This window comes from Elephantulus edwardii, unplaced genomic scaffold, assembly GCF_000299155.1.
Source record: "Elephantulus edwardii isolate Elephantulus edwardi_28Jun2011 unplaced genomic scaffold, EleEdw1.0 scaffold00006, whole genome shotgun sequence".
NCBI classification, from domain to species: domain Eukaryota; kingdom Metazoa; phylum Chordata; class Mammalia; order Macroscelidea; family Macroscelididae; genus Elephantulus; species Elephantulus edwardii.
In genome coordinates this window covers 16,380,368-16,390,876 of record NW_006399756.1, presented here as the reverse complement: position 1 = coordinate 16,390,876, position 10,509 = coordinate 16,380,368, and the positions used below count along the sequence as shown (strand labels likewise).

Genomic DNA, 10,509 nt, shown 5'->3' with positions numbered 1-10,509 from the left:
CCACCACCACTACCACCACCATAACAGAGATGTGCCAGCTTGATTCCCAAGTGATTTTTAAAATGATATTCTTGCTGAAGAGCAGGAACCATGCTCCTTCATACCGAGTTGTGGGAAGCCCTCCTTTAATAGCTTTTGACTAATTTCGGAACACAGGGCTCCATGTATAGAAGTATGCGGTACACGAAAAAGTCTGCCAAGCCTATAGCTACTTTTTGTCTCTCGCTTTCTTTGGACATTGCCCTCTTCTTGGTCTCTATCATGATTTGTTGCTGTTGTTACATGCTGTCTAGTCGCCTGCAACTCATAGTGACCCTATGTACAACAGCCCTAATCCCTGCTCTATCCTTTGCCAATCTTATATTGTCTCTGACACACCTATCCCCATTACCCCAGTCACTGAATCAATCCACTTCATCTCATCCGCTGACCCTCCACCCTCCCAAGCATGACGTCCCTCTCCAAGGACTGATCCTGCCTTGCAACATGCCCAATGTATGGCAGACGAAGCTTCAGAATCCTTGCCTCCAAGGAGGAGCCTGGCTTCACTCTCTCAAGGATGAACTTGTTTATTCTCCTAGCAGTCCAGGTATATGCAATACTCTTCTCCATACTACAGCTCAAAGGCATTAAGTCTCCTTCTATCCTCCCTAGTCATTGTCCAGCTTTCTGATGCATAGCAAGTCATGGCAAAGACCATGTCCTGGATCAGATGCACCTTAGTCATGAGTTTATAAGGTTTGGATTATAGGAAGAAAGCGTAGAGCAAACTAGAGTTTACTCAGGTACTAGAATAAACTGTTCATTCTTCCGTCATACATATATGAGTTTATCTTCATATGGGACCAGGCAAGGAAGGGGAGGAGCTAAAACTCTGAGAGGTCATTAAGAAGGAAAAACAGAACCGTAGACAGATCTTTGATGCTGGTCCACTTCTACTCGACAAAGAACCCCTCAAGGCCAGAGCAAGGGAGCCTTTCAGGCCTGGCCTGGCTCCTATCCCCACAGCATGCAGGGACAACTTCAGTCAAGCACCAGGCCTGTTTCCTCTCCATGGCCACGAGCATAGGATTAGATGGATCAACCAACATAAGCATTTTCTCAAGAGAAACCCTTCTCTACAGAAACGATACGCATCTGGATTGACCGATAGATGGTGTTCTGCTGGTGTGGCCAACTCAAGAAAGACCATGTGTTCCATACCTGGTAGTCTGGAAAGGAAAGGAAAAAAAAGAAAAATCATAAGGGCAGGACTGTAGAAGAGCACAAGAAACTTAGTAGAAAAATCAGCTTCTACTGTCATTTCGAACATGGTCCCCCAGTGGATCACATTTTCTCCTTGCCCTGAATTTCTAAGTACTGTCTCATCTACCTCCTTTAAGCCGGCTCCATTTTTGGTCATCAGTTAAACCATCCCTTTCTTTCTCCTGGAAGCTTTCCCTGACAACCAGAAGTGTTTCTTCCTTCTCTCTACATCTCCATTTATCACACTGATACTCTCAGAGGCCATGCATTTTGAAGGGCACATGCTACCATTGTGTCTTGCCTGAGTCCATACAAATGACAAGAGTAAGGGCCAAGTCTTGTTCCCCGCTCTCCCTCCAGGAATCTCATAGCTTGTTCAGTGCACAGTAGCGACAATAAGCACTTCTTGCACACTCTCTTTTCATGGTTTTATTTCATCACTGACCTTTGAAATGTTATTTAACTGTTAACTCCTACGAGGAGGCACAGCAGCATCAGCACAGCCAATATACGTGATGATACGTTGCCTTTCGTGGACCTTGGCCATAAAGGGAGACTACAGCCAATGTCAGTCAACAGCCTGGCCTCTGAGACTCACCTCGGACTCCACCACTGACGTCCCCGTAGCTGTTGTACTGAGCAAAGTCGGTGGAGACAGGCTGCAAGAAGGAAAACACATGAGTGGACACCCGGCACAGTGGCAACCACTTTGGAGTCAGGTGACAGGAAATGAAATTCTAACAATTCTTTCTTTCCAAGTGAAATTCTGGTGGTGGTGGTTGTTAGGCGTCATCAACTCCAAGTCATAGCAACAGACCAAAACCCTGCCCAATCCCAGGCCATCCTCACAACCTCTGCTGTGAATAAGCCCATTGTAACAGCCTGTGTCAATCCACCATGGGGAGGGGGGGGTGTCTTCATCTTCTTATCTGACCACCCATCTTTCTGAGGATGATGCCTCTTTCCAGGGAGAAAGACACGTGGTCCCGCTGGACAACAAGCAATTTTACATCTTGCCAAAGTATCTTTGCCTTTGAAGATTAAGGGCTGTACTTCCTCCAAGCCAGATTTGTTTGGGTGTTTTTTTGGGGCAGTTCAATACTCTCTGCCCAAATTACAATTCAAATGCATCAGTTCTTTGTCAGTCGTCCTAATTCATTCTTGGGCCCTAACAATGATCCTAGTCAAGCTCACATAATTATAATAATGCAAACAAGGACCTCTGGAAGCACAAAGGCTGAATGAGCAGCTGCTAGCTGAAAGCTTGGTAGGTGGAACCCTCTCAGGGGCTCCTTGGGAGAGACTTGGTGGTTTGCTTCTGTAAAGACTACAGCCCAGAAAATTCTAGGAGGTAGTTCTCGCAAATACCAGATTGCTGTAAGTTGGAATTGATTAGATGTTGCCTAATTTGTCTTTTATTACTATTAAATCTTTGCCTTTCATAGACCATCTAATGTCACTGTACAAGATGTTGTTGGTAAGTGGGTATTTTCTGCAGATAATAAAGAATAGGTCAGGGTTTAGATCTGTTGTTCTTGGGTTGCTATGAGTCTTACGCATAGATGCGGCTTAACAACAACTTAATTACACAGTTGTGTTTGTTCTACTTTTTGTAGGGAGGACATACCAGATGTTCCTATTTCTCTTCACAGCACAGATATTGACTGAAGTAATTGCTTTTCCTTGATTATAAATGCATGACATTTCAGCAATAATATAAAAAAGTTAGATTGAGTCAGATAACATGCCATGACGTCATACAGGACTGGGGATGGAAATGTCACAGAAATAATTAACTAGAGCCACAAACAACATGACTATTTCAAGATTAAAAGGAATTTAACCAAAATGTGCAACAATGAATGAATGAAAATCCAACTTTAAACTTTAGTTAAAAATCACACTTAAAAAAATTACTATTGGGGGAGGGGGGAGGGGTTTGTGCAGGGAGAAGGGTGCAACAATGAATGAATGGAATTCCAAAATCTCTGTAGATGTTCATTGAAATGAAAAATAAACAAACTAAATTTAAAAAAATTACTATTAATAAAAAAATAACAGGAACTTACCCGATGGAGTCCATTTTTGCCATAGCCTGGGAGGGACGAGGTTTTCGATGATGGAGCATGAGACACTGAATGGGGGGAAACAAATCAATTGCTAAGAAGTCAAGAATCTAGAAGTCTGAGTTGCCAATGCAAATTTGGTGCTGTTAATTCACTTTGCAGAACGGCAGTTTTTAAATAGATTGCTTAAATAATATCGGGCTCAAGTGTTCTCAAGCATCACTGTACCTGAGTGCTTCCAGGAATGGGTGATCAGAGATGGTACTCAAGAACAGTGAGGAACGCAGTGCATTGTACCTGAGACAAACTGTTTCCTAAGATTTCAGAACACACCTACGTGCTCGGCAGGCTTTATCTCTTTGACTCCTCACTACAAGCCTAGAAGTACAATCATTAGGGAAGTCTGGTGGCTGATAGAGGGTTTGGCTGCCAACCCAAAGGCAGGCAGTTCAAATCTACCAGCTGCTTCACAGGAGAAAGACGGGCAAAATCTCTTCCCATGCAAAGGACAACCTTGGAAACCCGATGAAGGATCAGCTGAGTTGGCAGCAGTGAGTTTTGAGTTCTTGCATGCTCTAAATACTAATAAAACCTGAAAGGCACTCATTGGACAGAAAAGCATGCTGATGATTCAGAACACAGGAGAAAAGATCTGGGTGAAGAGAGAACTGGTTTGTGACGAATGTAAAACCCAACCATCCTCCTGGTCACTGAGTGGATTTTAACTCATGGCGTCCCTCCACTGGGTTTCTGAGTCTGTCTGTCTTTACAGGAGGAGACTGCCCACCTTTCTCCTCCAAAACAGCTGGTGGATTTGAAATGCACACCTTTTAGCTAGCTACACAACACCCAACACATTATGCCACCTGAACGCTTTCTGACAAATACGAAAAGAACGAAATACACTGATAGACTCTTTCAAGCTACTGGTTCTGTAATTTGCTTCAAAAGTGTTAAGAACAAAATCACTGGTCCTCAGATTGTGTACTGAATGTACAACTGTGAGTCCACAATGCCTTGGAAACGTCTTGCTTATGCTCTCTCTAGGAGAAACCCTGCACAGACCCTCTGTTCTCTATGAAAAAACCCCCCTCAGTACCATCAAATCAAAACCAACTAATAGCTGACCCTCCACTGGGTTTTTGAGGCTGTACATCACTTGGGGGGAGGCTGACTTTCTGTCTTGCAATGAACAGAGATCCACAGAGATCTCCTTTGGGCTGCTTCCCTCTAAGATGTTTGTTCTAGAAGGGAGTTCTATCATGCGGGAGAGGTTCCTCATTTTTAAGCTCCTCCAAGCAGCAGGAAGGAAATACCACTTGGAAGGAAGAAGTATAGCATGCACATAAATTGAAGCCTGTTATAGAAAATGGGCTTCCTCGCTCCCCTTTCTGTAGGCCACTCTGTGGGTGGCAGCGGACGTGGTCCTGCCTCTCCTGAGAGCCAACGCTGGCTCCTTGCACGTGGGCAGCCTCCTCTTGGCTGGGGAAGACGATGAATCTGCCTCTCACCTGAGTTGATGGGAGAATCATAGCGACTGGCTAGGAGAGCGGCCCTTTCCCGGCTCTCCTTCTCCCTCTCCATCTCTTCTTTCAGTATCAACTGCCCCAGGCCTGAGTTGAGCTAGGCACAGAGGAAAAACAAAAAGTGAAAAAAGTCAAGTGTGCCATTACTTTCACGAAGATGCAGTTTCCGCTGTAGATTGTCACAAGGAAGGAGGTCGTGGTTCAGGAGGAGTCTGGGGCCTGTGGGATTCCTCAAGAGGCAGCACAGGTTTTTGACCCTGTCCCCCTCTTAGCCATTTCAAGGCTCGATTTCTCTCAGCCAGGTTGTCCAAAGAATATCCTCTATCTTCCCTGTCTTCCTCTCCCTCAAACTGCCAGCCGGTGACCTCAGGAACTCAGAGATTATGTGAGAGGTTTTGATGTGACATGTGGAGGTGAGGGAGGCAGGCACGGCAGCCTTTAAAATGAAATTACAGTGATTTGTTTAAAAACAAAAGAAAAAAGCAGCACATGCCTTTTGTACAGTCTCTGGAAACTAGAGAAGTGGAGCAACTAATTCATAATTAATAATAACTCAGAGATAAGCACCACCCAGGATTCCTCTACCTACAATATTTTACAAAGTTGGAATCATGCAAGGAGTGAAGACTATCCTCCTTGTATGTAACAAACATCATGTGCGTGTCTCCATGTAATTACAGGTCTTCAGAAACTCTCATGCCCACAGCTTCAACAGCGCCTCCATGGTAGTTTACTGTCTTCTCCCTCCAGTCCTGGCTCTAAGTGGCTAGCCTTCTTTGGTCTTCTAAATTCTACAGAGCCCATGCTATGGTTGGGAGAGTATGTGGAGAGCTTCTAGGGGCTGTCCCTTTTCTCCTGGCCCAGAAAGACATGCAAGGCCCTTCTCCTCTTTGGGAAAGACTTGGAGAAATGCTCAACCCCAAAGGGATTCTAACAACAGAGCAGGCGGGACTTTGGAAAGAAATCTTGTCCTTCTCATCTTACCCGAGTCTCAGGCTGGGCCTACCTGGCCCGTAAACATCCTTTCCACACATGTACTTAAACAAGCTCATACATGCTTCACATACTCTCCCACTTCTCACCCAAGTACACCGTGTCCCTTTAGTCTCTGGCGTCAATGTCTTCTCCTCCAGAACCCACTGGACACTGTCCTACTACAGTTCCTAGATACCTGTCTTATCTCGCCCACCACACTGCAGGCTCCTTGAGGGCAGGACCACCTCTTGTTCGTCTCAGTGATCTGCACCCAGTAGACATTCCAAAGACACAGAACGGAAGTGTAGGGGAGGCAGCAGCAAGGGAGTTCGTGCACAAACCTTCATCAATTGCTCTTCTTGGAGCTGTCGGCGCCGCAGAAGTTCTTCCTCATCTTCCTCTCTGCCACTAGATCTGCGTCTCGTATCAGTTCCTAGTTCCACAGCAAAAACAACCTCTCACATCAGCCCCACCACAAGGGAATCTTAATGGACTAGTCCTCCCGTGCTCAGGTTGTTAAGTTGGCTAAGTCAGCCATGGCCTCTAACGTTGTGAAGGGAAAGACAGAAGGGTAGAAAGTTCCCACCACCGGCGGAGGACAACTGGCTGGTTTCTAGAGAGAATGAGCCTGTGTAACAAGCCAGTTCAATGTATGGTGTGAGACAGGGACCAACTGTGGCTTTGAGACCACTGGCCTGCTCAATCAGAACTTGCCTGGCTTTTGTGATTAGCAGCATATAAGTTATCACATAAACTACTGGTCAGGCTCACTGGAGGTCTATCTATAGTCTGTCTTTTATTTCCCTGACGCCAATTTAAAAGAGTGAGGAATTGAAATTCATCTACAAATACATCAAGTAGCTGTGATGGTCTGTTTCCTGAGACACATTTTTAAGTCTTTCTCTTTTAAAGTCCATTTTTCTTAATCTTAAGGGTTTACATATAACAAGGTGATGTTATTAATTAACAAAAATGCCTTTTGCTTTTAAGGGATAAGTCTCTAATATTTCTTTTTTCTTAATCCTTTGAATAAAATGGTCAAAAAAAAAAGGAATTTTATACTAATAGTCTAGCTTTAAAGTTACTTAATTGGGTCACTATAGCAAATCATGTGTAAATTTTGAGCTTCCTGGCAACAAGACAGGCAAGGGGTCAGAAGGAATCTGTCTGAATAGCTGGAAGGATTAGGATCATTATTTTCCCCCTAAATTGCTTGGGTTAAGCTGGCTGTGCAAGGAAACAGGAAAGTTTGCTAATCTAATCAAAATAAATGTCAATGAATAGCCTTAGTTTTTATCACTTTGATTAATGGTTCCTGAATGTTTCACATATTAGGACCTTGGAGGATTTGAAACTATTCCGAGATAATGGTTTTAAAAAGGAATTTTTTAAATTCTCCTTGTCCCTGCCCAAGTGGCCCCAAAGTTGAGTTACTCTTCTTTCTCCACTAAACAAGATTGAACCAGAAACTAGGGGTCACAAGAACTTACTGAAGGACATAGATTAGGGAAGAAAAATTGATGGCTGCCTCAGTTCTAACCATCATAAATGTCGTCTGAATTTTCTCTCTTTGGCCTACGCTCACAAGAATTACTACCCACGTGTGGGCAAGAATGAACCAAACCTCAAGTCAACGGAACCCTCAGCCTATGGTGAGTAACGGACCAAAGACATGGGTTTTCCTTCAAGTCTTTGAAAATGGGACTTGCTTCCAAATCAATTTATGTTTCTTGGAAAAGATACCCCCAAAGCTCTTGGTGAGATGGAGTGTGATGACGAAAATCTGGATGTTTTGGAAAATTGAAGGCTCTTTAGGATTGTTAACAGAAATGGGATCATCAGACCGTGCTGTCTTTGTGAGGCCTGCTCACTCACGTTGCTGTATTAGCTCGTGTTTGCTGACACATCTTTCTTAGGTCAGGTGGTGCCCTTACTCCTGAGACAGTGAAGACACAGACACATTTTATGGCATAAATCCATGGTTTAAAGCAAAGAATGAAGCAGCCCAAGTGTGTGACAATATAGCACAGGATTCGTGGAGATGAGAGACAAAAACTGCAGAACTTCACCCAAGTCGTGGTTCAGAGTGCTCCCTACACTGTGGTGACCCTTCTTAGCCAAGAATGTGATCTTGCAAGAAAAGTGAAAGCACTTCAATGTTAAGACTGGTTGTTAAAGAGAAATGGAACTAAAGCCTGGACTTAGTCTAAAACAAATTTCACGGGATGCAGTCTTCCTTGTATGAAGACTCAATAAATTCACCCATCCAGCCTCCAATGACACGGTGCGAGGTCCGTGTTCTGAGGTGTTCATCCAAATAGGTTAAAAAGCCACTAGTTTTGCATCATCACTCAGAGAGTCCCCCGCAAACCATCTGTTTTAGACCAGCCCTGAGGCTCATGGGTTTGGTTAGAACACAGCCCTGATGGGTGTGGTTTTATAACCTAAGACCTCTGCATACAAGTTACCATCACATTAGATTTCCCCTCCCCCATGGCTCTACCTCTCCATCTTTTAGTTTTAAAGTCCTTGTAATCATAAACACTGTCTTGCACACTTCAGGAATTTCACTGAGCTCTCCTAGAAATCTGTCTGACGTAGCAGTAAGGGTTGCATACCTCTGGCAGCAAGTGAGGGGGGACCTGGCCAGTGGTCCGTCTCAATCTTTGGTATTTCGTTGGGGTCTGGAGCCTGGGCTGCTGGGAACTTGGAAAACTTGATGATGTCTTCTGAAGACTTGCTCTGGGCTGCCAGGGCAGCTGCATCTAGGTGGGAACCAGGGGAGCTTAGCTGTGTTCTGCAAGGCAGTGTGGTCCAGTGCCACTCAGCACAGGAAGGTTTGTTCCCTGACAACATCCATTGCTCACCATCATCGCTACTCCTTGGTCCTGGGGTGGAGCCCAGTGGCAACTCAACTCCTTTTCCTTCCTTCCAGTCAGAAGCAAAGCCCTTCTGCACATCTGTTCCATATCAGATAAACCTTACTCTCCTAGCTCCAATACCAGCTCCGAGTGGCTATTTCACTTAAAGCCCTTACAATGTCAAATGCTGCTCCTGGGTTACACAAGCTACACAGACAATCCAGGGTTTAGTAACCACAGGTGACCAGCAGGCAGTTACAGAAAAATGTCTACTATCATAGAAAGCTCTGCTGGCTAACACCCTTCCAGAGGAATTAGAAATTCAAATTAGCAAATGGAAATTAAAGAGCTAAATTAAAAGCATAACACTGTCCCTCGACTGCATTTGCTAATTATTAGAGGGCTGGCTGGCTTTGCATATCCTTTTGGCAAGAAGCCACAGGTGTAACAGTCAAGTTCATTTTCAGTCTTATAGACTGCAGATGTGCCCTTGAGCTCAAGGAGAAGCAGGAACTGGAAACTCCAGTTTAGTTTGCAGGAATTCAGCACAGCCCTGTGATTTGCATTTGCCTCCTGATTTTGTGTTTAAGGGTCTGCATGTATAAGTGCATCATTTGACAGTAAAACAATAAAAATCACACTACCAGCAACCATTAGCCAAAAGAGTTCTTAAGGGCTCTACTTAGAGGGTAGGGGTGACAGATTGGCTTAGAGCCCAAATACAATCACAGAGGTCCCTGGAAACACCCAAATCAGTTATTAACGAGTCACTTCTGATTCACAGTGACTCTACCATTGAATTTCCAGGGCTGTAAATCCTTACAAAAACAGATTGCCACTTCATTCTCTTATAGAGGGGCTGGTGGGCTTGAACTGTCAACCTTTGGGTTAGTAGCTGAGTGCTTTAACCATTGCCTCACCAGATTCATAAATGCAGAGCTGGAGAACTCTAAATCAGGTGAAAAGGGCGGTCTCCAATTCCCACTAACTTTACGACACTGGAATGGCCTGGAATGCTAATAAACATATCACAATATAATGCAGCAAATAAAACTTTTCCCTGTGGATCAAGATAGTTTTACATTCACTTTTTTTTTTTGTATCTGGAAATATCTTTCTGACCCTTCAGCTCCATGTCACAGTAAACGGCTGGTCAGGAAGGGAGCAGTTTTTCTCTGGACATCAATCTCATGAGATACATTTCAGCTTGGGACACACTGCATACTCCACCTCAGAACACTGAAGCCTGAGAAATACTGTGTTTTTAAAAACGTGTGACTTCTGAAAAACATTGAGCATTTCCCAAATGCCTCAGCGCACAGGCACTGTGAGCTTGGGAATTCTATTTCTCTACTTAACTCTCTTTAACTGTACTTCTTTTTCAGGGACCTGATTTTATACAGAACAATCTTTGAAGACATGGCTCTAGCTAGGCTTAATTACTGATAAGAAACTAAAAGTAAAGACTTCAATCAAATTTCATGAAAAGAAGCCCAAAATGAAGCATTTACTAGTCTCTTTAAAGTTTAATTATTGGATCATTTCTGCTTACAGGCAGGACCTCTTGATTTTAGACTTTTTTAAAAAAGTCTCTAAATGGATAAGCCAAATCCTGAGAAGCTTATTCTTAAATCAAAAAATCAAATCAAATCAAGAAAGACTTCAAACAGTACTTACGCATTAGAATTGGTGAAGTCAGTAGTTAGTTAAACATTCACATGTTAATGAGTGGATGGGAAGACATTAAACCATAAAAAAACAAACAAAAACAATGTTAACAAACTTAAAAAAGCAAGCACATGGTATAAAACCTCAAAAAGAAAAAAAAAGACAAGA

At 43.6% G+C, this 10,509-nt stretch overlaps 1 protein-coding gene across 2 annotated transcripts in view; it reads right to left on the bottom strand.

Annotated features, from left to right (window-relative positions):
- ABLIM1 (actin binding LIM protein 1) overlaps positions 1-10,509 on the bottom strand; it is a 264,382-nt gene that overhangs the window by 3,931 nt on the left and 249,942 nt on the right. For both annotated transcript variants that reach the window (XM_006879917.1, XM_006879918.1), the window contains 6 exons: positions 8,431-8,571; positions 6,154-6,245; positions 4,823-4,934; positions 3,315-3,379; positions 1,844-1,904; positions 1,204-1,211 (listed from right to left, as the gene is read on the bottom strand). In XM_006879917.1, coding sequence (XP_006879979.1) covers positions 1,204-1,211; positions 1,844-1,904; positions 3,315-3,379; positions 4,823-4,934; positions 6,154-6,245; positions 8,431-8,571 — 479 coding nt within the window. The remainder of the gene's footprint in view (positions 1-1,203; positions 1,212-1,843; positions 1,905-3,314; positions 3,380-4,822; positions 4,935-6,153; positions 6,246-8,430; positions 8,572-10,509) is intronic.